Source organism: Lissotriton helveticus, chromosome 4_1 (genome assembly GCF_964261635.1).
Source record: "Lissotriton helveticus chromosome 4_1, aLisHel1.1, whole genome shotgun sequence".
NCBI lineage: Eukaryota > Metazoa > Chordata > Amphibia > Caudata > Salamandridae > Lissotriton > Lissotriton helveticus.
Genome location: NC_136063.1, coordinates 2,073,607,225 through 2,073,634,215, shown reverse-complemented (window position 1 = coordinate 2,073,634,215; position 26,991 = coordinate 2,073,607,225). Strand labels below are relative to the sequence as shown.

Sequence of the window (26,991 nt, the reverse complement as noted above, 5' to 3'; positions counted from 1 at the left end):
ATATAAGCATTTTAAACATTTTTCAACCTCAATAGAAATTAATGGACCCCTATGCAGGCATTTCTCCAAGTAGGATTATACTAAGAGTATGATATATATGTTGGCGGAAAGGGTACTCTGTTGTAACAGCAATTAAGTTACAGATGGGCGGACCTTCAGTATGTAGACGCAGAAACCTTTCTGTCCCCGCTGCCTGTATACCACTCATACAGCCTGAAAAAGTGGCCAAACTACTATACATTTATCAAGAAGTACCTTAACGAGAACTTGTTTCATTCCTTTCTATGAATCGCTGAGTTTTTTGTGTTGTAAGAAAATCAAATTAAATGTATCAAGATCATACTGTGTCTTCTACCTCGAAAGAAGAGATTTCTTCACATTTATAGTGTTGCATAGACCTGGAAAAGTCCCCCTCTGCTGAGGAGATCAACATTCAAAATGGTAAATTTACCATTTGCCAGTGGAAACAAGTGCATAATGCTGTCACAAATCCTTTTTCCAACAAAGACAACAAAGGAAACACACTTCTAAATGGTTTATTACAAAACAAAATATGTTCAATACAAGAATGACAATGAAATCAAAAATATGGATGTGACAATAACCGAAAAAATTTAGTAGTACCTGTTTGTCCAGAAACAATTAAAATATTTTACAGTGTCTTACCAGTGATTATTTGTTTCTGTTAAAAACCATTGAGCCAATCTTTTGACCCCACACACAATGTAATTCATCTGTAAGTAACACATTGTTTTTCTCATTGTATGGCTATAATTGTCTTGTTGTGGATTTCTTGATTAAATCATCCTGTTATGCACATAAGGTAGGACGCATTAATACAACAAGTATTATTTTCCAAGAGTAAGACAACAGAAATCTATGACTCCTGGGAGTTTTCAGCAGGAGCGGCTCCTCCGCTAAGGCGTTGGAGCTTTGCCCCACTGCTCTCAGAGCAGGAGAAATGAAAAATAAAATGATAATCCCGTTATTATCACTTTATTTTTCACAACGTGGCTAGGTAGGGGCGGGGCTGGGGTCCCAAGTGGAGGGGTGGTGGCACACTCTAAGTGTGCATGACTGTTTGACCGGCCAAACAGTCATGTGTACTTTGCATGTTCCCCCCCAGGCTGCATTACACAGCCTGGTGAGGAACATGCCCAGGATCCCATTCCACGAATGAGTGCCGAACGACGGCACTCAGAATAATCACATGGCTGCATTGCAGCATTGTGATTGGCTTAAGGGAGGAAGCCTGTGAGCTTCCTGCTTCCGCCGCAGCTGAGGAGAAGGCAATGTGAGAAGGGACCGAAGCTGAGGAGAGACAGCTGCCAGCAAAGGTTAAGTGTTTTTTAATGTATTTTTTGTCCCTCCTGCCTCGCCTCTCCTGTTCCCTGCCAGCCGCCACTGAGTTTCAGTGAGTTTCACTGAGCCTGGTCTTGACTTCTTTCAATATCGACATTCAACATAAAAATTTAGCCCAGCTCTAAGTGCAATCTACATAATTCAGAAGAAAACAGCAATTTTTGAGACATTGCATATAGGACGGAGATTGTATGTTCTCCTTAGAACACTACTCTCATCACTCCAATAAGTAGATGCCTCAGTGAAATGATACCTGATAATTGATTAACAGGGAAATGGATAGACCTGCACCAGTCACTTACACGTATTTCACTCTGGTGTTTAGGGTATGGGTGTTGTTTATCTTTGATCGTACATGCTGTTAAATCTGCTTCAATAAGTGGTTTGTGGCCAGGCCTCAGACTGTGGATATTTAAGAAGAGGAGATAGAGGTGTGAACGATTGAAGTCGGGGAAAGGGGCGAGGAATCATTTTTTACTTTAAAAAACACAGCATATTCTAAACTATTTTTGTAAAACTTTGCAAACATATCATTTTCAGGTGTCCAGCAATACCATGTACTGAGCAACAAACATAGTTGTTCTGTCTATGTATTTGGTTAACATAAGAGCCTACAGAATCACTGAATTTATGGAGACGTTTACTTATCGCAAATAAGAATTGGAAATCAGGGAACATCTTTAAACCAGGCTTCATTATACCTAATATCCAGTTATATTATTCCCTCTAGTAAAAGTTAGCAACCATACTGTTTAGTTAACTGTACTCCCTAAAAGCCAATAAGGAACTCCCCTAAATAAAACACAAAACTCTACATGCCATACATACTTTTAGCCTCAGCTTTTTACTCCTTTTAAATAAACAGTATTCAAACCCTTTGCAAGTGTATATGTTTGTGTGCACAGTTTATACACCATGGGCAACATATAAATGTCACTGTGTTCACCTGGGTAAAGAAAGGCTCTATTGAATTATGAACACATGGATTTCAAACCCAAATCGCAAACTTGAAATATAGTTCCAGAGTTTAGGGCTATTAAATTCAAAGATTCACCAGATAGGAAACTCCAGTCAGGTTTTAAGGTATGCGGCAAAGGTACACAACACAGGGCTCACAACAAAATTGAAATCTAAAATTGTAGGTTTACACCTAGATTTGACGTAGATGCTTTGTAATTTACATTCTAATGTTTTTCCTCACATACTAATGTTTTTCCCCGGTGAGAAAATACTTTCCAGCACATTCCTCTTCCCATACACCCTCACTAGATAGGGATTGTGTGGGTAGATAAATATTTACTCCATTCCTTGACAGGAGTAAATTCCTGAGGATAGCCTGGATGGGAATGGGTGTTGTAAAAGCTTGTGAAAATCTACTACCTTAAACATGTGCTGGTGTCTAGCTACTACAAAAGAGATTCCCACCTTGGAGCAGTGACTTCCTACAAAGGTGAGCAGATTTACTCTCACTTAATATTAGATGTGAATAATATGATTTATGAGTGCAGATTCATGTTTTGAAAACTGCAAAGGTGAATTTGCACGCGGAAATCATGTAATTTCCCCCCCCAAGTTAAATAGAAGTGCACACACTGCTTTGTGAATCTAGCCCAATGAATTTAAATGAAGATTACATGCATATTTGTGGTTATTCTGAAAATGCATCTGGATTTTACTGTTCAGTTTGTCAGAGTCTGTGTCTAGTGTAGCTGTTTGATAAGTGGTGCAACACATGCTGAAGAAAGCGATGCATTACCACATACTTTTCATGATGCATAAATAGGCCTTTTCAATAAAGTTTAAAACCAGGTTATTCCCACATACGTTTCCACTCTGCCTTTAATTGTACAATTCCATGAAAACTGACACCTTAGGAGTCTTTTGCTATTTTGTGTATGTGCTAGTAGCACACTTTCCTCACACATTTCCTCTTAAAAGATTGACTTTGAATTTGCTTTTATTTTTAAAATCAATAACACAGTTTGAGAAAAAAACAAATTCAGTGAGCATAAAAGAGGGGCTCGAGGGGCATGTGGAGACTTCAATGAAGACCAGTTTTAAAACACCAACCTGCACAATACAAGTGTAAACACAAGCGTTGCTCACGTTTTTGATACAAAACTCTGTAATGTAATGCATTTGTCTCAGTTCATTAGGGGGCGGGGTAGGGAGGGTTATTGAAAACATTTCATACATACAACTATAATTTAGGGTGACCACGGCGAATGCTGGCTTCTCAACAGCACCTTTTTGATGGAGAAAAAATGAGTCAGTTTCAAAACTCCAGTTTTATTCTATTTCACCATTTCAACAAGAGGCTAAGCTGTATTTACACTGAACATTTCATGAGTACCTGAAGTAAGTACTGCTGTAGCACTATTAATTTACCCCTAAAATCTTTTGTGAATTGGCCCCAAACCCTGGAGATTATGGAAATAACTAGGAAATATTCATATAAAATTAGTAAGAACAGAACGGCTGTGCCCTCTTTGCAGGCTTTCTGATAGGGTATTGGACATTTAGGAAGGACCGGACTGGAAACCAAAAGAAGCCCTGGCAAAGCAATGTATAAACCAGCTCTGCTCCCTTCTTCACCACTCCCTCCTTCACCGCCCCCTCTCTCTGTCTGCCCATCCATTTTCTCTCTCTGTCTCTCTCTCTCTGCTTTCTTTTCTCTCTCTCTCTCTCTGCTCGGATCTCTCCCCATTACCCTCTCCTCCACTGTGCATGCTGCAATAAAGTCACAAATGCGGCAGCAGCAGCCCTGAGACTTACAAAATGGCATTTAAAGGGCCCATTCCTCCAGGGCAAAGCAAGGTGTGATAAAAGGTCAGGTTAGCCCTGGCTCTGATTACAAAACGCAAGCTAAGCCAAACAGTGTGAATTGGCCCTGTGTACAGGGGTCACGTAGACTGTGCATTTGTAACTATGGGTTATTCTCCCATAGTGAAATTCTGTTTTGAAATCACTAAAATGTCATAGGTTTTCAATTATTAGCGCTTTCCGAATAACGTTAAATAGATTGCAATGGTTGAGAATGAGGCACTGCCCTTTCATGCCGCAAACAGGGGGTGCATAGCCACTTACCCTCAAAATATACCCCCCCTACATACCCTGAGTGTCTGCCACCTGTCTTGCTCCTCTAAAAAAGGGGCCCAGGCAGGGAGGATCCTTTCTTAGAACCATTGAAGCATTTGGCCAAATATTTGTATCGAATACTTTATTCTATGATGATGTATCTGGCCCAGATACCCCTAGGGTCCAGCACCCAGATACCCCCAGGGATGGCGAGCTCTACAAATGCTGATTGATTGATTTTTAAAATACTTCTAGTGACATTGCAAATGTATTTTTTTCTTTCAGTACAACGAAACAGGTAGAACAATTAATGAAAAACATTGTCTTACAAAAGACAACAAGCAACAGTGCACACACGGAAAATCCATTCAGCTGTGTACCCTTCACTAAAGGTATAAATGAGGCGAAATGATCAGCGCTTTATTAAACATGGTATAGAGTTTCATACAAAGACATTTCTGCACATTGTGCAAAAGATGTACGTGGGCGTCTTCAATGCTTCAAAGAATCCAAGTTCTAGATACTGTATGTGTTTTCTTCTTTTCTCTGATTGGATGAATCAACCTGTGATAAAAAAAATGGAAATCTAGTTCAAAAAAATGCGTTTTTAAAAGGTGAAAGCCTACTATTCACAAATATTTACTTTGGGTCATTTAAGTGTGTAAATTGAAATTGAGTGTTTATGTATCTATGTTTTTAGAACTCTATACAGCATATCTTTAGCCAGCGAACCATTCAAGCAAGGAAAGGACAGCAGTGCTCAGAATACAAAATGCATGTCATAGGCAAGCAGGTAACATCAGAGCAAGTACCCAGGATGAAAGATAAGTCAATTAAAGCACTGTAAAGTACATAGCACAAAGCTAGGACAGCTCTAAAGCAATGGATAACGTTTGTGTCTTGTAAGTAACAAATAGAGAATAGGAGTTAACAGGAACGAAGTAGTCAGGGATTATAATCTGTGAAAAAAAATGGATATTAAATAGTACATGATGCTTTACATTGAGCAGTTCTGCATTTGTTTACGATGCTTAGGAATTTGGGGAACATGAAAAGAAAATACAGAGAGTAAACATTTAGACATAGGTGGAAAATGTTTCTGAAGGTCATGTGTTAGTAGTTTCGTAAAGCTTAAGAAATAGGAGGTATAGCTGTTGTTAAAAGGAAGAGCAATGGATTATGGATTATGGAATTTGATTAAGCGCGCGGCTACCCCCGCCGGCAATCTATACCTTTTCCAGAGTGAGACTTATATAGAAAGTTATTTCTCTTTAAAATGGAGGTTTGAAGTAAAAGTTTGTTTTTACACTTTATGCATTCCCCGGATCAGTAAACCTTGATCTTTTGTCATGTACACAAACATTATTCTAACAGTGATATGACATTCGCGCCTTACAATTTAATAACCAATATTAGTATTGAAGTTTGTCATAATTTAATGTCATTCCATACCCCGATATTATTGGCTCATAAAATGAGGCCGAATACAATGAGAATAAGAAGTGAATTTTAGATTGATATCTGCTCTCTGACATTGTATACCATAGGTTTACATTATCCCATAAACAGGGCTTTTTTCTTAATTAATGTTGGGTCTGTATCCATTAATATAGTCTGGGATACACTGAAGTCATATATAAGGGGTGAAATACATGGCAGAATAAAATGAGAAAAGAAGGGCAAATGAGAGAAGATGACAAGAGTAACTTTGGAAATACACCAACTCTATCCGACTTTCTAATCCTAAGGAAAAGGAAAGCTATTTACAAATGATTGAACGTAGTGGCCAGCACTTTAGAGAGAAAGTTGCTGAGGCATTTATCACTAAAAAGGGTAGCAAAATATACGGAGAATCTATTGGGAGGATTCTAGCGAATAAAATAAAGGAAAAGCATAATATGGCCGTAATTAAGGGTATCAAGGATAACAATGGTAATATTGTCAAAGGTCACTTGGAAACACTAAGGCAGTTTCAGGTAAACTATCAGCAGCTATGTGCGTATGATATTAAACCTTTATGGAACAAATTGAGAGTTATTTAACTTTGTTTGAGGCTCCAAAGTTAAATGTACCCTGGTTAACTCCTTAGGTATCGGAGTAAGGCTTTGTGATGTGGTGATCGCTAGTATCTAGCAAGGCTCTAAGTGAGTATTACATTTCAAATGAGTTTATTGCAAATAAGGAAATGGATTGATCAAGCCTTACATATACCACCTTGATGGAATTCTATTAGCATTGCTATATATGTGAAAGTGGGGCAAACATCTGATGAGAAAGGTTCCTACAGGCCCATCTCTTTAATTAATGCCCTTTACATTCTTGCAATGTGCCTATCTTGAGTTGTCAAACCTTTATTTTGGCATGGATTTATATTGGGATGAGATTCTACCATGTATATCATTTCTGCTAACTGGTTCTTTGCTATTATGTGTACACTGCCGGTATAATCCTCCTTGATGCTGAGAAAGATGTTGTTAGTGTCTTGGCAAATCTTAAGGAAAGTTATGGAAGTGATGGTTTTAGTCAAATATTTCTCTGCCGTGTACATGTGCAATATACCAGCCCCATTGCTTCAGTTATAATTATGGGTCAGATCGCTGATGAATTTGGATAAGAGAAGATTAAAAGGGATGCCCAATTCCCCCACTGTTATAAGTGCTATACCTAGAACCTTTTTTGAATTGACTGAAGAATAACAAGAGCATTTTTACCTATAGCGGTTTATGGAGCAGAGATTCAATTCATGACATATGCTGATGATGTGGCAGTAATGCTAGACCATCTGTTACTGCTACTGAGGAGGAGGCATTTTGTTTTGAGAAAATCTCAGGATATAAATTGGATACTACCAAAACTGAAGTTATCCTTAATGATAAGGCTAATGAAGCCAGAAAATAGCTTCATTACATTAAATTAACATAAAGGCTGCTAGGGCTTATCTGAGTTCAAGTTGTATTACTGTGCTACAAAAGGCCAGCACCTGTGTTGCTTTGTATTAAGCAATTCTGATAATTGATTAGCCTGTATGTATTAAATGGCATTAGGGAAATGTACAAGACATTGCTTCTCTCAACAAATAGCTCCCACTTTTTACACATGTACGTTTCAAGGGGATGTACGGCATTGCTTTTACAACGCAAGTTTTACAACACATACCATTACAACGCATAGCGCTTTGGGGTGCTGGATAGTGAATAGTTTAATTTACTATTCCAACTCCAGTCCCCGTGGACACTAGGGAAGGTGTTGGACAGTAAATTAAACTTATTCCCTCTCCTAGAGCGCCCCCCAGCGCAATGCGTTGTAATGGTGTGCGTTGTAAAAGCTGCGATGTAAAAGCATTGCGTGGTAAAAGTTGCGTTGTAAGTGATGTTTCCCGTTTCGAGGTGATACAGGTTGCCAGGCTAATATGACTGGATCGGTATACATTTTTCAAAATTACTAAAATGAATCAATATACTCCATTATGGGGTGATTCCTCCTTTCTCTGTTTTTTTCAGACTCAGCAGAAGATGGGCAAATAAGAGACTAACTGACATTCATCAACTCTTTTCAGAAACAGTTTTTTCATATATTCTCAGATCTTTAGAAATTGGTGCGATTCCCAAAGAGCATCTGTACTTGTGGTGGGATTGCCACAGTGAAAAACTACAGAGTGGAGATCCTGCCATGACTGCATTTCCTCTGCCTTGACAGTGGAAGTTCTTTATCAACCGGTCCCTGAATTTGATATGCCATGGGGTGCCGCTCGCCATAGAGGTTGCTGTTTGAACTGACCTACCAGCGTTTTTAAAGCCTGATTTGTCATTGCTGCAGGAGCAGCCTTCATTTGCCAAAGCTGACCGGGACCTTGAGCGAGGAGACGCGAGGCCGCAGAGGAGGTGAGAGGCGCGGCCCCGGGACTGCGAGGGACAGCGTCAGTAACACCAGCTGTTCCCTCTTCCCGCGTGAGCCGCGCCCCCTCCCAGTGCCCCGCCCCCTACAAGGCGTACAAAACCTCTCGCGGCCCCCGCTTCGCGGGAGCCGCTCGCCATAGAGGTTGCTGTTTGAACTGACCTACCAGCGTTTTTAAAGCCTGATTTGTCATTGCTGCAGGAGCAGCCTTCATTTGCCAAAGCTGACCGGGACCTTGAGCGAGGAGCGAGGAGACGCGAGGCCGCAGAGGAGGTGAGAGGCGCGGCCCCGGGACTGCGAGGGACAGCGTCAGTAACACCAGCTGTTCCCTCTTCCCGCGTGAGCCGCGCCCCCTCCCAGTGCCCCGCCCCCTACAAGGCGTACAAAACCTCTCGCGGCCCCCGCTTCGCGGGAGCCGCTCGCCATAGAGGTTGCTGTTTGAACTGACCTACCAGCGTTTTTAAAGCCTGATTTGTCATTGCTGCAGGAGCAGCCTTCATTTGCCAAAGCTGACCGGGACCTTGAGCGAGGAGCGAGGAGACGCGAGGCCGCAGAGGAGGTGAGAGGCGCGGCCCCGGGACTGCGAGGGACAGCGTCAGTAACACCAGCTGTTCCCTCTTCCCGCGTGAGCTGCGCCCCCTCCCAGTGCCACGCCCCTTCCCTACAACACACCTACTTAAACAGGGCTCATAACGCGCATCGCGGGACGCGCGCGGGCCAAGGGCGGGCCCGTTGTTGCCCGTTAGTGCCCGGTAGAGACCGGACCGGGCCACCTCTCTTTTATCACTGACCCAATAAACAAACATGCCACCAAAAACAAGGAGCACCTCTAAGCCAAAATCTAAACACGCGCAGGAGGTAGCACAAGTAACAGGCCCTATTGATCTATTCATTTCGCGGGTCAATGAGACAATAAACCAGAGCATAGCTCTGATGGAGAAGAGAGTATCATTAGACCTTATGAGTGCACACGCGAAGCGTTCCTCATTAGGCGCTATAGCAAACGCCACCTCCCCCATCAATCTCAACACACAAGATTGTTCTCTCCCAGTGACACTGTCAGCACCCGATTTAAACACAGTACCGTCGGTGGTAGACCTGTCAGTTACACATTCTGAGTCAGACCTTTCCATAACATTTGACGACCTGGAAGTAACCCCTGATCTAGCCGGTTGTCAAATTCAGGGGGACGCTCAATCCAGCGAAAAGCCCCCCCAGAAAGGTGATAGGGAAGGCGCAATCCCAAAAACCCGTTCAGTAAATAATGAAGAACTACCTAGTGTCCCGTGCTCGGAACAAACAACATCTCATTTAAACTCCACGTCCCATAGCACACTAATTCTCCCAGAAACTATCCTCCCACACAAGGCAATCTCAAACGACTATATTGAAAATCAATGTAAAACTTGCAGAATCACCTCGCAAGTTCTTACCACAATAAAAGACCTCCTATATCAATATTTAAAGCCCATCCAACTCAGCATTAGAAATCTCGAAGCCCAACTAACTATAATTTCGGCCACCCTCCTAGACTCAAATACCCGTATAGAAATAAAGGGGCAGCGTAACACTTCGCAGCCACCTAAAAAACAGAATCAAGCACCCACGCAGAAAACAGCCAACCACACAAACCCAACGTCCCTAGCACAGAAAAACCTCAAACAAAACATCACGCTTTCCAAACCTGCAGCTAAAACGTCTCAACCTCAGAAAGAGAAACCTTCTGTTATAACTGTACAGCAAACAGTAAGCACAGGTACAGACAAGACAGACACTCCAGACCCAACGATAAAGACAGACACCAGCAGAGCCTGCTTAGAAAAAAGGTCCGAAACCCTTCCACTGAAATCATTTCCCTTCCAAAAGACTCCAAAAAACACACCCAAAAAACCTCCACCAACTAGACGTCCTGTCTATTTGCCCCCGGAAGCTACTCCCTACACAATAGTCCTCACAGGAGTGCCAGAGCTAACCGACGATACATCAGAAACTGCTTGGTCACTTAAAAATAAAGCCATGCAGTGGCTAAGCATCAATAGACCTCTCGAATCCCATCTATCGGGAGGGATCACCACAGCCCGTAGGGTAGCCTGGATAGGCAAAACGGCAAAATCAATACGTGGAGACTGTATCATTATAACGTGCAGAGATCCCTCAACAGTAGACTATATTTGTGCATGGCCACAGCTCAACAAAAAAGGGGGGATCGACGCTCGACATCTCTCTTTCTTCTATCCTCCACCGAAACAGCAGCGTAACCCTCCACCCTGGGCATGGCACCAGCTCCCCAAAGAGCCGTGGAATCAGGAGCCATGGCATCAAGCGCCATGGAAACAGATTGAAAACCCTTATGATCATATAGCTAGGGGCGGACCAAGAGAAAGGCCCAGAGAACGCCAGAGCCCATATTGGCAGGACAGACCCTGCCAAACCTACGAAGGATGGCAGGCCTTTCCAACCCAAAACCGTTTCGATTGTCTCGAAATGGTCGATTGACCAACCCGGGACAAACTTAGCAAACAAATATTTGATATTAGGTCACAATCAGCAATCTCCAAGCAGCATGCAACATCTTTAAAGTCCGAGGTACTATCTCTACACTCAAAAAAGCTTCCACCAAACATCCCTCTGGCAGAACTCGATATCAACTTGGGAATACCCGTCCAACAAGCCACAGCGAATATCACCAACCCGACAACACTCGCAACTGCGAAGGAACTACCAACTTTGAGCCTAGCCATTGCCTACTGGAACGTTGCAGGCTTAACAACAAAAATAACCTGTCCCTCATGGCTCGACACAGCAAGGAGCAAACAAATCCTGTGCCTACAAGAGACCTGGCGCACAACTCCACTTCATTTAGCGGGCTACAAAACATTCTTCACCAAAGCAGTACCTAGTACTATGGGAAGACCTAAAGGTGGACTCATGATCTATTTTTCCAATACTGTTTCACTCACTGTAAAACTATTAAAGGAAACACACATCTTTCAAATCATTCAAGTCACACAGCCAATGGAATCAAAGAAAAATTTATATGTATTCATAAACTACTATAATAACACCGGTACTCAGGAATGCTGCTCACACCTAGACGAAATAGCGGCATACTTATTTTTACTTCAGAAGACAAATCCCAATTCCATACTCAAGTACATCTGGGGAGGTGACTTCAATTTATCATTGTGCCCAAATTACAAAAACGGGAACTGTGGGCTCCAGAACGAACTCAGAAATCCCATTCCCCACTTTGTGCACACCTCGGGTGGTAACAAACTAAATGAAATTCTCTTCACCCTAGACCTTGACTTTGCTAACGAATTAGTCAACCCGGTGCAGGACTTTCTACCCACCTTTCACGGGCGAGGCTTTCTGTCTACCATCGACTATATTTTAGCTTCAAACTCCTATAACGGGCAACTAAAAAACTACAAAACAGGGTCTAATCCAATCAGTGACCACTATCCTCTTAGTGTGGAAATCCTCATGAAAAAATCAGGAACACTCTCTGCAAAAGCCAGCTCTCTTGACCAACAATCGCTGGCCATGAGGAAGACGAATGGCTACGCAATCAAATGGTCAAAGATCGACCTGGAAGAGATAACACAAAGGGTTCTTGGAAAAACGCATCTCTGGTTAACGAACTGTTTGTCCCCCGAGGCATCCCCAAAAATAATTATCACCTCCTTTAATAACATCCAGGAAGCAATAAGGGACGAGCTATTCATAAACACTAAAAACAAGCCTAGACTTCCGACCACGAGATGGTTTGACACTGACTGCCGAAAGACCCTTACATCCCTTAAAGAAGCTCTAAGACAGAAACCGAGGGATCTCCAAATAATCTCACAACGGAGAAAAATCTATAATATCGCCCGGAAAAATCGCAAAAAGCGGATAAAGCAAGATCTATGGCTTCAACTACACGACAGTGCAGCAAGGAAAGATAGCACTGCTTTCTGGCAGACCATAAGATCACCCTTTTTGGCTAACATCACTGACCCAAACCACCTTGATGTGGCAATAACTGAGGACGACTGGGTCTCCCACTTTACAAAAATTTTTGCAATACCAACGGGTGCTGCTCAAATAATTCAAACACAAGACTCTGAAACAGCAAAGAGAAATATCTATCCCATTAGGTTACGTTTTACCCTCAACGAGGTCAGAAAGGCAATCAAGGCCTCAAATCCTGGCAAGGCCCCCGGCCCAGACGGGGTTCCCATGGACTTGTTCCTACACAATGTCGATTATTGGTCAATAATACTCACACGGGTAATGGCAGCAGTTGCCGAAACTGGTCTCATCCAATCATGGTCCACATCGACATTACTGCCCATCTTTAAGAAAGGGGACCGAAATGACCCCGCGTGCTACCGACCGATCTCCCTTCTGGACTCTACGGGCAAGATTGCAGGTCAAATACTCCTGGACCGACTACAATCATGGGCCCGGGAGAATAACATCATCACTGACCTGCAATATGGTTTCCAGAAGGGGCTCGGAACGGTGGAACAGGCCCTAAACCTCGTCCTTTTGGCTGGAAAGTACACACGCGCTAAAGGAGGTAACATCTATCTGGTCTATGTAGACCTAAGCGCGGCTTTCGATTGCGTACAGCATGCAAAGCTATGGCAGATCCTGGAAAACCTCGGAGTGGACCCTCCCATACTAGCCTTCCTGAGAGAGCTATATACCAACGCAGAAGGTCGAGTTCGTTATGGCATTGGCGGCGAACTATCACGTCCCTTTAAAATATCACGAGGAGTAAGGCAGGGGTGCGTGCTGGCTCCCTTCCTGTTCAATTTATACACAAACGGGCTCGAACAGGCCATGCTGGAAGGGAGCCTGGACCTCCCGCTGATAGATCATCGCCCGATACCAATCCTCCTATATGCCGACGATTCTGTCATCCTGGCACGGACATCCAACCAACTCCAGCGACAGCTAAACAAATATGTGACTTTCATGGACTCCCTGGGATTGAAAGTTAATATCAAAAAAACTTTCACAATGACCATCGGACCAAGACCAGGAGTCTCTAAGCCCATATCCATTAACAACAGTAGATTAGAAAAAACATCGGTGTACCCATACCTGGGCATTTTAGTGGAAGACAAAATGAACTGGACTAAGGCAGTGGAAGCTAGAAACCTTAGTTTCCGTCGCGCAGTATCAGCATTAAGTGCGTTTTCAAGGAAACTAGGCAAACCAGCTCCAGCGGAACTAATAACGATATACTATGCAAAATGCCACAGTGTGGCCACGTACGGAGCAGGCATCTGGGGCTATGGATGTATTGACCAACTCCAGGTTACTGAGAACGCTTTTATCAAATACATCCTAGCTCTCCCCCAAAGCTCCCCGATCCTAGCCTCACATCGGGAACTGGGTATGGAATATATGACCGACACCATACGATGCCAGCCCATTCTACTGTGGCAGCGAATATGGTGTAACCCCGAAAGTCACATCACCCGCTCCCTCATCACCGAATGTCTCGGCCTAGCGTACTGGAAGAAAATACCTTGGCTCAATTATATTCACAAATTCTTTTTAGACCTTGACTGCGAGCACTACTTCCTCGAACCCCCCTCAATAGAAGATATCTCGAAAAAACATCTGAAGGAACTATGCATGGGTCACTTAAGGGAACTCCGCAACCAAGCTGAGATTATCAAAAAACATAATGAAAAATCTCGCATATTGCAGACAGGGAAACTCATACAGCCATATCTGACATACTTCCTCTCAAACTATGAAAAGTTTTTAATCACAAGACTCCGGTTCAATCTTTTTTTCCGTCTGGTCTCATTTCCAGAAATGAAGAACTGGTCTAGAAAACTGATGAGTTGCCCCTGCGATGGAGTCTCTGAACAATCAACGATACATGTTGTCCTTTTCTGCAAGTACTACAGACTAGCAAGGAAAACATGGATTTTGCCCCTCCTCCGCTTAAGCGGTCTTAGACAATCACATTCAGCACTTTCACACTTACAATCCCCGAAATCCCCGCATGAAGCAAAAATGATAGCGACCTTTCTTAAAATTGTAATATCAACTTGTCGCAAAGTCAACTTCTAAACTTGTTTCATTTCTATAACAGTAACCCACTTTGACATCTTCTGTTCGATATAGCGATGCCAGTTCTGTGATCAATAGCACATTGACTTTTCTCTTTTTTACTATGTTATATTTCCCTGTTTTAAATGTACTTTTTATGATTATACAAGTCTATAATCGAATAAAAGTTGATGAAATGAAATGAGATATGCCATGGTATTGTTTTTTTTCCAGTATGTGCACATACAAGTCTTTTTTCAGAAAGATCAATCTCTTAAACATTGTTATGGGCTCCTATGATCTCCTAGAATTGGTGAGCACTGATAAAAAATACATTTTTCATCGAGAATTTTATGAGGTGCTCATGACAACTGTGGAGGGTTAACACAGCAAACACAAGGAGATGATGGACGGAGCGCCGAAACTTTTCAGACACTCACCCCTCGGTACAGATCTGGGTTGAATACATCATCGTTCTTTAGCTCACTTCACCACCCCAGTTCAGACACAGCTATTTGCAACTCAGTCTTGACCCTGTGCCTCATGGGAACAGTCCAGCCCAAACTGCCAAGCCATGTCTTCTCTGGACCGGAAACAAGCCTCCTGGGACCGGTTTCGGGCTAACAGCCCTCACCAGCTAGGCTAGCGAACAAAACAAATACAAGGAGATGATGGACGGAGCGCCAAAACCTTTCAGACACTCACCCCAGTCACAGATCTAGGTTGAATCCATCATCATTCTTTAGCTCACTTCGCTACCTCAGTTCAGAAACAGCTGTAGGGAAATCAGTCTTGACCTGGTGCCTCATGGGAACAGTCTAACCTGAACTGCCAAGCTGTGTCTTCCCTGGACCAGAAACAAGCATCCTGGGACCAGTTTCAACTAACAGCCCTCATCAGCCAGGCTAGCTTGAATCCAGTGGCAAAGTGAGCAAGGGACCCACATTTGAGGATTCCCTTCCAACTTAGAGCGAACAAAGCAAACACAAGGAGATGATAGACGGAACACCAAAACTTTTCAGACACTTTGCCCCAGTCACAGATCTGGGTTGAATTCATCATTGTTCTTTAGCTCATTTCACCACCCCAGTTCAGACACAGCAATATGCAAGTCAGTCTTGACCCTGTGCCTCATGGGAACAGTCCAGCCTGAACTGCCAAGCCATGTCTTCCCTGGACCGTAAACAATCATCCTAGTACTGGTTTCGGCCTAACAGCACCTTATCAGCAAGGCAAACTTGTATCCAGTGGCAAAGTGAGCAAGGGACCCACGTCTGGGCAAACCCTGCCAACTTAGGACAAACAAATCAAACACAAGGAGATGATGGACGGAGCACTGAAACTTTTCAGACACTCACCCCCAGGCACAGATCTGGGTTGAATCCATATTCGTTCTTTAGCTCACTTTGCCACCCCAGTTCAGACACAGCTATATGCAAATCAGTCTTGACCCTGTGCCTCATGGGAACAGGCCAGCCCGAACTGCCAAGAAACCGGTAACAATCATCCTGCGCTCCGTCATCATCTCCTTGTGTTTGCTTTAACTGTGGAGGGTTGCCTTACCTTCCTGGCAATGCAATATTCTGTATTGCTAGGGGATGGGTTAATGATGTTCCTCTAACTATTAACATTTGGTGGGTCTAAATGTGTGCCAATTATGAGTTGGGGGTAGCTATTTTCTCAGGACAAAAAGGTTGAAAACGATGTCAATACATTTGTGGTCCATGTTTGAGGGAATCCTAATGAAAAGTGTTAATGGTGAATAACATCTACCTTCTGCTTCTACTTATAACGTCTCTAAGGCTTTCTTTTATTGTATTGAGATTAAAATCCAAAGAACAATCATGTTAATCAATGTGTATGGAATAAGTAATGAAGAGAAAGGACTAGGCACTTTATTGATAATACTCCTCTTTCCCAACAAAACCTTGAGCAAGGTATCAGAGAGTGTTTAAGTTCAAGGCTTTGTAAGAGAGAGCTTCATTAAAGAGCTTGAATCAATAGTCGGTCACTTCTGGGCAAATAGGACTGAGATGATCGGATTACACTTGTCTTTGTCAAGTTGTAGGGTGCTAGTCATTAACTATAGCCAATCCATATTTCAGGTGAGATATGACAAGGGCCGCAATAATGAGTTTATAATCCTGTTCAGAGATTATACATATTTGTGTTTATGTTATTGATCTTGTTAATTTGGCCACTGTTAGAATATTTTCCTTCAGAGAAGGCTCTCCTCCAATAGAAATTCAAACGATTTAGCTGAAATAACTATTTGGGGATTTATGCCAGTAGTCTTACGGATATCAGACCAAGTCAAGTCAAGTCAAGAATTTGTATAGCACACTACTCACCCAGAGGGTCTCAAGGCGCTTGGGGGAGAGGGGATCGCTACTTATCGAACAGCCAAGTTTTGAGTTGTTTTCTGAAGGAGAGGTGGCTCTGTGTAAGACGGAGGTGGGTGGGGAGGGAGTTCCAGGTTTTGGCCGCTAGGTAGGAGAAAGATCTTCCTCCCATGGTGGTTCTTCGGATGCGTGGAATCGTGGCGAGGGCTTGGTTGGACGATCGTAGTTGGCGGGTGGGGGTGTAAAAGGTCAGGCGAGTGTTGAGGTATTTGGGTCCTAGGTCGTTGAGGGCCTTGTGTGCGTGAGTGAGGAGACGGAACGTGATTCTCTTGTTGATGGGAAGCCAGTGAAGGTCTCTCAGGTGGCCGGATATGTGATTGTGGCGGGGTATGTCTAGGATGAATCGAGCGGAGGCGTTTTGAATGCGTTGAAGTCTTTTCTGCAATTTGGCTGTGGTTCCGGCGTAGAGGGTGTTTCCGTAGTCCAGTCGGCTTGTGACAAGTGCTTGGGTGACCGCCTTCCTTGTTTCGGTTGGGATCCATCGGAAGATTTTTCGGAGCATACGTAGGATGTTAAAGCATGACGATGAGACGGCGTTGATCTGTCTGGTCATCGAGAGGGAGGAGTGTAGAATGAATCCCAGGTTGCGAGCATGGTCCGTTGGTTTGGGTGCGCTTCCTGGGGCCGGTGGCCACCATGAGTCGTCCCATGCAGAGGGGGATGATCCTAGGATGAGGACTTCCGTCTTGTCTGAATTCAGTTTCAGTCGGCTGTTCTTCATCCACTCGGCTACGTCTTTCATTCCTTCATGTAAGTTGGTTTTGGCGGTGTTTGGGTCTTTGGTGAGGGAGAGGATCAGCTGTGTGTCGTCAGCGTATGAGATGATATTGAGGTTGAGTTGGCGTGCGATGGATGCGAGGGGACTCATGTAGACGTTGAAGAGGGTGGGGCTAAGCGATGATCCTTGTGGTACGCCGCAGATGACTTCGGTGGCCTCTGATCTGAAAGAGGGAGGCGGACTCTTTGGGTTCTTCCGGGGAGGAACGAGATAATCCAATCCAAGGCCTTATTTTGTATCCCGACGTCCCAGAGGCGTTGTACAAGGGTGCGGTGGCAGACAGTGTCGAATGCTGCGGAGAGGTCTAGGAGGATGAGGGCCACTGTTTCCCCGTTATCGAGTAGTGTCCGGATGTCATCTGTGGCTGCGATGAGGGCGGTCTCTGTGCTGTGGTTGGCTCGGAAGCCGGACTGTGAGGGGTCGAGGGAGCCGTTAGACTCGAGGAAGGCGGCGAGCTGACTGTTGACGGTCTTCTCTATGACTTTGGCGGGGAATGGGAGGAGTGAGATGGGGCGGTAGTTTTTAAGTTCGGTGGGGTCTGCAGTAGGTTTCTTCAGGAGGGCGCTGAGTTTGGCGTGTTTCCAGCTTTCTGGGAAGGTAGCGGTGTTGAGGGAGCAGTTGATGATGTTCCGGAGTTGGGGTGCGATGATGGAGTCGGCCTTGTTGAAGATGTGGTGGGGGCATGGGTCGGTTGGAGATCCGGAGTGGATGGAGTTCATCAGGCGGATGGTGTCTTCGGTGCTAATCGGGGTCCAGGCGCGAAGGGTGGTGGAGGGGGGCTTCAGTTCGGTGGTGGAGGGAGTGGACTGGTCGCCAAAGTTGTTATGTATATCCGCGATCTTGCTGTGGAAGAATGAGGCTAGAGAGTCGCAGAGGTCTTGAGAGGGAGTGATGTCGTTGTTGCCGGCGCTGGGATTGGTAAGCTCTTTGACAATGCTAAAGAGTTCCTTGCTGTTGTGTGCGTTGTTGTCTAGTCGATCCTTGAATGCTGATTTCTTGGTGGAGCGGATCAGTTGGTGGTGTTTGCGGGTGGCGTCCTTGAGGGCGGTCATGTTATCTGTGGTTGGGTTTCTTCGTCAGACTTTCTCGAGGGCGCGGCAGTTCTTTTTGGAGTTCTTGAGGTCGTCGTTGAACCAGGAGGCTTTTTTGTTTCCTGGCTTGTTTTGATGGTTTTTCAAGGGTGCTAATTCGTCAGCGCAGTGGGTGATCCACTGTGCGAGATTGATGGCTGCTTTATTTAGGTCCGTTGATATGGCGGGAAGGTTTTGGTTCAGAGATGTGGTGACCTGGTCGGTGGTAACTTTGTTCCAGTTTCTGCGGGGAACTTGTTGCGGGTGGTGGTGGGTGGTGGTCTTTTTGAAGCTGAAGTGGACGCAGCTGTGATCTATCCAGTGGAGTCTTGTGACGTGATTGAAGGAGATGTGCTTGCTGGAGGAGAAGATTGGGTCGAGCGTGTGTCCGGCGTAGTGGGTGTGGGTACTCGCCAGTTGTTTGAGTCCGAGATTGGCGAGGTTGTCCAGTAGGTTGGTGGTGTTGTTGTCGTTGTTATTCTCTAGGTGGAAGTTGAGGTCCCCTAGGAGAATGTAGTCGTCGGAGGGGAGGGCGTGTGGATTGATAAAGTCAGCGATGTCTTCACTGAATTGTGTGCGGGGTCCTGGGGGTCTGTAAATGAGGGTGCCTCTGAGTGTGGTCTTGGGGTCGGTGTGTATCTGGAAGTGGAGGTGTTCGGTGGCTATGAGGGTGTCTTCGGAGCTGGTCGAGATGCGAATGGTGTTCTTGTGGACGATGGCGATTCCTCCTCCTGTTTGGTTGATGCGGTCTCTTCGGACGATCTTGTAACCGTCCGGAATGGCTATGGTGATGTCGGGCGCTGATGAGGCGTTCATCCAGGTTTCCGTAAGAAAGGCGACGTCCGGCGATGTGGTGTCAAGTAAGTTCCATAGTTCAATGGCGTGTCTGTGGACCGAGCAGGTGTTGAGTAGGATGCACTTCAGGTGGTTATTGTCGGATCTCTGTTTGGCGTTTGTGGGTGTGGTGTGGGACTTGATGCAGGAGAACTTGCAGGATTGGCAGGTGAAGGGTCCATGGGTACATCCTGGGGCGGCTAGGTTGCAGTCGGGGAGTCGGCCGGTGTGGAGCGCAGTGAGGGTGGCGGCGTCGTACGTTAGGCGGGTGGGATGGCCTCTGCGGGGGCCAGGGGGTCTGGCGCTGGGTGCGGTCCGGGCGTGGAGGGGCGTAGACGGGCTTACCTTTGGCGCGCCTTCGGCGCGCATGGGGCGCACCCACTGCGCGTGAACGCTGCGCGTTTGCCATTCTACCATAAGTGGAGAGTGGAGGGGGCGGAGCGAAGGAGGAGCAGCTGGGAGGCGGGAGCGGGGTGGCGAGTGGGGAGGGGAATGTTTGGAAATGCTGTAGGGAGCGGGGGTGGGGATGCGGGGGTGCAGCGGCAGGGAGCGGGGAGGAGAGACGGGCTGGGACAACCAAATGGCACCAACAATAACAATAACAATGCCGGGCGAGATCTGGGGCACAGTCTGGCACAGGTACTACTCGGAATTAATGCACAGATACGATATCACGCGATGCAGCAGGCAGCACGATGGAGACAGGGGTACGATGCTGGCACAAATATGAAATCACGCGATGCAGCAGGCACGATGGAGGCAGGGGCACAGTCTGGCACAGAGTACTACTCGGAATTAAAGCACAATGCACAAATACGATACCACGCGATGCAGCAGGCAGCACGATGGAGACAGGGGCACGATGCTGGCACAAATATGAAACCAAGCGATGCAGCAGGCACGATGGAGGCAGGGGCACAGTCTGGCACAGAGAGGACGACCAGGAGCGGGTGGAGCGACCGGTTCTGACTAGGTCAGGACGGTCACAGCTCTTCACCTTTCAGGTCTGATCTTAAGTTCAGTGGGAGGGAGGAGCAGCTGGGAGGCGGGAGCGGGGTGGCGAATGGGGAGGGGAATGTTTGGAAATGCTGTAGGGAGCGGGGTGGGGCCGCGGGGATGCAGCGGCGGGGAGGAGAGACGGGCTGGGACAACCAAATGGCACCAAAAATAACAATAACAATGCCGGCCGAGATCTGGGGCACAGTCTGGCACAGGTACTACTCGGAATTAAAGCACAATGCACAGATACGATATCACGCGATGCAGCAGGCAGCACGATGGAGACAGGAGTACGATGCTGGCACAAATATGAAATCACGCGATGCAGCAGGCGCGATGGAGGCAGGGGCACAGTCTGGCACAGAGTACTACTCGGAATTAAAGCAAAATGCACAAATATGATACCACGCGATGCAGCAGGCAGCACGATGGAGACAGGGGCACGATGCTGGCACAAATATAAACCACGCGATGCAGCAGGCACGATGGAGGCAGGGGCACAGTCTGGCACAGAGAGGACGACCAGGAGCGGGTGGAGCGACCGGTTCTGACTAGGTCAGGACGGTCACAGCTCTTCACCTTTCGGGTCTGATCTTAAGTTCAGTGGGAGGGAGGAGCAGCTGGGAGGCGGGAGCGGGGTGGCGAGTGGGGAGGGGAATGTTTGGAAATGCTGTAGGGAGCGGGGGTGGGGCCGTGGGGGTGCAGCGGCAGGGAGCGGGGAGGAGAGACGGGCTGGGACAACCAAATGGCACCAACAATAACAATAACAATGCCGGGCGAGATCTGGGGCACAGTCTGGCACAGGTACTACTCGAAATTAAAGCACAATGCACAGATACGATATCACGCGATGCAGCAGGCAGCACGATGGAGACAGGAGTACGATGCTGGCACAAATATGAAATCACGCGATGCAGCAGGCGCGATGGAGGCAGGGGCACAGTCTGGCACAGAGTACTACTCGGAATTAAAGCACAATGCACAAATACGATACCACGCGATGCAGCAGGCAGCACGATGGAGACAGGGGCACGATGCTGGCACAAATATAAAACCACGCGATGCAGCAGGCACGATGGAGGCAGGGGCACAGTCTGGCACAGAGAGGACGACCAGGAGCGGGTGGAGCGACCGGTTCTGACTAGGTCAGGTTGGTATGGCTGGTGACCATAGTAAATTCTGGAGAGAAGAGAAGGAATTTGATCATAATGGGGTTAAAGTTCAGGTATTTCTGTTTCATAGGGTATGTATAAGTTCTAGAAACGATTTCAACATGTACATGGATTTAGGAGAGCCAAATCTGAGAAAAACGTTTGTCATGTGCCTGCTGATGAAAAAAGACACCTGGCTTAATGACTAATTCTTAGAGGAGTTCAACACAGAGAGTAATTGTTAGACTTGGCCCTTTTTGCAGGCTCATCCCTGAACCTTTTGCCTTCCTCCTTGTACTTTTTCCGACCTGGTGTTGGTGGTTTTAGGACTCAAGGCACTTTATCACAGCTGGCCAGTGTTAAAGTGCTTGTGCTCTCTATGGTAAACTTGGTAAGATTGGTCTACACCTGTTTGGCATATTTAATTTACCTATCAGTCCCTTGCAAAGTGGTATCTCATATACCCGGGTTCAGTAAATTAAATGCTGCTGGAGAGCTCGTAGCGCTTCTTGCGCCACCCACCAAAGTAGCCTTTCAAACCTGTCTCAGGCCTCTGCCATTGCCTGCCGCTGTGACATGGCACATAAAGTGGTTGCCACATCTGTGACTCCCCTTTTACTACATATCAGTCACCCCTAAGGTAGGCCCTAGCTAGCCCTATGGGCAGGGTGCGCGGTAGGTAAAAGGTAGGACATGTGCCTTAACTGTGTGGCAAGTCCTGGCAGTGATAAACAGCCTATTTGGTTTCTCACTGCTGTGAGGCTGACCTCTCATAGGAATGCATTGGGGATTCCCTGATATGTGTTTTAGTGGTAATTCCTGACATGAGAGGACTAGCATGATTAAGTTTGTTATGTTTGGAATAGTGGTAATAAATACTTCGTAATGGTGTTCGCAGATTTATAATCACTATTTTAGAAATGCCACTTTTAGAAGTGGACATTTCTGTGAACTATGTGTCTTTGTGCCTGCCTGTTGTGTATAGCATATCTGCCTCTGGATGAAAGGGGCTGGGGAGGTGCAGTGGCTCCAGAGGGGCTGGTGAGTCTGCACTAGGCTGAATAGGCCGATCTGCATTTGCAGGAGTGGGAGGAGTAGCACCTGGACCTGAATAGGACTGTGCCTGCTTTCCACAATGCTGGCTCCTCCCCCCTGTGGTGTGTCTGGGGTCAGAGCCTACGCTAACAATGGGGACTATTGGGCACTTGTTAAGTCCCCCAAAGAACTGGTTTGGACTAGGTCCAAGACCCTGTGCCAGGGCAGAACAAAGACTGGCAGTGGTATAAATATTGGGGCTGTGACCCCATGTAAGTTGTGCTGTTGACCTTACTGGGAATTTGCGTCCGGCAGGCTGCTGGACGGCCAGGAGGAACTGCCGCTAAAGGACTGACCTGCTGCCCTGCTTGGCAGCTGAATGAACTGCTGTTCTTCTGAGGAGACCCAGTGTGCTGGCCTGCTTGTGCCAACTCTACCCTTGGCAGGTTCCTAGAGAAAAGCGCTGCCTGCTCCCTGGTTGGGCCTTGAAGTGGTAGGCAGGCGGAGCGCTTAATTTTCTTTTATGCCGTGGACCGGGGCTAAGAACCCTGCTGGATTTCTGCCCGGTGTGGTGGAGCCCTTGGCATGGGCTTGTGTTGCAAAAGCATGTGGAGTGCTGCCAATGTTTTCTTTCTGCCATGTGGTCCCTAAGGAAGCACGTGGCGGTGCGCCTTCCTCCAAGCGAAGAGGGCACTCTCTGACCCTAGGCGCCTGTGGCTGGAAAACCAATATGACGGAGACTTTGCTCCGTGGAAACCAGAAGTCAGGCAAGGAGAGCCTGACCTTGGGCGGGCCAGCCGGAGGAAGCAGAGCAAAAGGCAGGAGGTGAGGCAAATCTGTACCTGGGTGTGGGCAGGGCTCCGGTGTTGCTGGTGAGAGCCCTGCATGCTGCCTGAGCCTGTTTGTAGGTGGGCTCTGGGTGCAGCTGGAGAAAGAACCGGAGCCTGGCAGGTTCCCTCCTGCCTCTTCCCTTCTTTTGCCTGGAACAGGCTGCCTCCCACCGAGGAGACCGAGGAGATGAGAGGGCCCGGTGATTGCGGACTTCGAGGCACACTGCTTGGGCCTGATTACTGTCACAGCTGCGCCGTCGGATTGCAGGCAGATGCAAAGTCGGGAGCGTTCTTCGGAGAAGGCAGGGGTGAGTTGCACCCCTCCTCCTTGGCATTACGGGCCGCACTGCCGTGTTCTCGGCCCTGAAGGGCCATTTTCATACCTCTCTTGGGTATGGAAGGAGCACTGAGGGTATTCCAGCATTTATCCCCCTAAGTACAGCTGCAGGGTTGCGTGCAGCAGTGCGCTTCCGAGATATCGAGGGCACTTTTGTGTGAAGGTGGCATTGCGATGCAAGCCCAGGACAGGGCCCCCACTTGGGAACACTGACTTGGGGATAGTAACCCTTTAGCGGGTGTACTATAGGTTTCTGCTGCTGATGAAGTTTAGGCCTAAGGTGGGCCTGATGTACTGCACTACTGATGATTATGTTTTGCATAACATGCTGTACTAAGGTGTGTTATGATGTTCATAACTCATGATATATGCATAATGTGTTTATGCTTTGTACAGTGTCTAGCAGTAGGTACTGGTTGCCTTCACAAAGTGTGAGTTGTGATATTAGAACAGTGGCCCGATAGGCCCTATAGTGATATAATCCCTGTAAAGTCATACTATGGGCCAAATGGCACAGTGTAAATGTGTGATTGTGTTCTAATGTGTTTTATGAGTAATACAAAAGGTATTTTTGATATAACCTTGTGTGGAGTTCATATTGTGGTGTGCCTAGTGTGTCGCTGCTGTGTGTGTGTTGCGCAAATGCTTTACACATTGCCTCCGGGATAAATCTGACTGCTCGTGCCAAGCTACCAAGTGTGTGAGCAGGGGTCATCTTCAGCGTGTAACTCCCTTGCCCTGACTAGAGTGGTAGTTTCTGCCTGGCTTAGGCGCATGCCCTAGCCAACCAAAAATCCCATTTCTAACAGTAATTAAAATGTATACCAAGACAGATCCCTGGGGAATGCCAAACCACATGGGGATAGTATCAAAGAATGATTTTTAAATTTGCATTTGCTGAATATGATCGGAGAGTTATGACTCAAACCATTTCAGAACAGACCCATCAAATCCCAACATGCTTTCAAGTGTTTAGGAAAGTTTTGCAATTGTCAGTCTCAAATGTTGGTGCTAAGTCACTTAGCATAAAGAAATATTGTCACCTTCATTGACAATTCAACAAATGATATAATTTACCACTAGGGTAGCCAGTCCTCTGCAGTAGTCAGATCTGAATACTAACTGAAGTGTGCCAAGTTGGATAAACATGGGAGGCCTGAAATTGGGCAAAATCTATCAACAATCAATGACTGTAAGGTCTGTATTTATAGGAGGTGAGAGCAGCCGCGTCCCGTGAAGGGAGTTTGGTGGGGCAGGGAGGTGGTGCGGGGCAGGGGCAGGGTGGGGGGTGGTAAACAATGGAATATGGATAATTGCAGGTAAGTAAACAATTTAATAAATAAAACGAATTTCGTAGCGTGCCCTGCATCGCATTTTGCCGTCTCATCAATGGAGGGTTGCCGTCTCCTCACCGGAGAAGCGTGTCACTAGACCTGTTGTGACTCAGAAGTTCCAGAGTCGCTGCACGGCCGTCGGGCGTGCACGCACCGCCTTCACGTCATTGCATCACATCAAAGACACCATCTTGTTGCATCGCACTGGATCTTCGCATTACATCGAGGCGCTATTTTGTAGCATCGCAACGGGAACACAACACGAGATCGACGCATCACCTCCTCTCCTCTAAGGTGCCTACTTTGCGCAAGCACTGAGAAACAGACACATCGCCTCCGCATCGTTCTCCCTGCGAACCTTTTGTTTAACTTGCATGACGAATCCAAAGGCACTTTGTGAGAAACGTGTTGCATTTACCATCATCTTTGAACTAAGCTATTTCTACCATCTAAAAGTTATTTTTCTTAATACTGTATTGTGAATTTTGTCGTTTTGGGTCTCATGTTAAGTCTATATAAAGAATACTCATTTTTATAAAATTCTGTGTGGTGTCAATCTGCAGTGTTTTCACTGTATTACTGTATGTGTTCATAAATGCTTTACACACTGCCTCTGAGATAAGCCTACCTGCTCGTGCCATGCTACCACAGGGTTGAGCAGGGGTTATTTTAGGAGTGTAGCCCTATTACCCTGACTAGAAGCAAGGGTCCCTATTTGGACAAAGGTGCAAACCATTGCCAACTAGAGACCCCAGTTCTAACACTCTCCATTCTTGGCGCTGAAACCTACACCCAAAGCAAAGAATGAAATGCAATAGCAATTCAAACCATGACCCTCTTTGTGGAGGCTTCGATCAGGGGGCATCAAAAGCAACTGCATGACCTGCTGATTTACAAATTTGTGAAAAAATTGGGGTCTGGCCTATACCTCAAATTTTTAGAAGCATTTGTAATTTCCGCTTAATGGCCAAACACACTTTTTTTGTTGTACCCGTATTTTATTTATACCTATGACTTTTTATTTTTTAGTTTTCATTGGTTCATTTCAATATGAAAAAGAGTTTTGTCCAATAGTATCTACATTACATATAAAAACACAAATACCAACAGTTTACAGAATAAACATTCCAAATTCACATAGACAATAAATCATAGAAGACATAATACATCACATTGTGATTTTACGCAGAAGGTCAAAAAACAAACAAAAAATGTCAAAGCATCCAATACTTATGTTTTTTTCAATTACGGTGAATGGGTTGATAGTGCTAGATTTTCTTTTAATGTCTATATCTAATATCCTTAATAGCACGGGGAGACCATTAAAAATTTGAAAAAAAGAAATGAATTCTCGATTCACAGACTTGAAATTAAATCGTCTTTCCTCAGTGCTTAAATGATATGCCAATGATATGCCGACGTGTTTCGAATCATAGGTGTTCACTACCAGGATTCTCATCAGGGCTCTGCAATTTTCTGAGAATTATCGATTTATCAGGGACTGTGCCGCAAGTTGTATCTTGCTTGGAGCCTTTCTTATCACCTTCCGTTTTGTTTCTGTACTTGATCGTGCAATCAGCCAGTCAATTATAATACACCCTTTTTAAACGGCGAACTCTTCTTAGACCACTCTTAACGCTGGGGTATTTCTGCACCCGCGTGTGTTTATCTCTTCTCACAATATTTGCGGTAATCGCCGCTTCTAGTCCTCGCGGTCGAGTTGTCTCGCACGCGCTTTCTCAATATCGGTTTGACCGCATTTCATGTGGGGTTCCAAGATGCCATTTTGTCAGTGAAACAAAATGGCATCTTGGAACCCCACAT

General features: G+C 45.9%; 1 protein-coding gene across 2 annotated transcripts in view; it reads right to left on the bottom strand.

The window, feature by feature from the left end:
- Positions 1-520: 520 nt before the first annotated feature.
- Positions 521-26,991, bottom strand: part of LOC144829528 (SH2 domain-containing protein 1A-like) — a 600,010-nt gene continuing 573,539 nt past the window's right edge. For both annotated transcript variants that reach the window (XM_078688754.1, XM_078688753.1), the window contains one exon: positions 521-5,004. Coding sequence is in view for 1 of the 2 variants with exons in the window: in XM_078688753.1 (XP_078544879.1) it covers positions 4,957-5,004 (48 nt within the window). In the remaining variant the exon portion in view is untranslated. The remainder of the gene's footprint in view (positions 5,005-26,991) is intronic.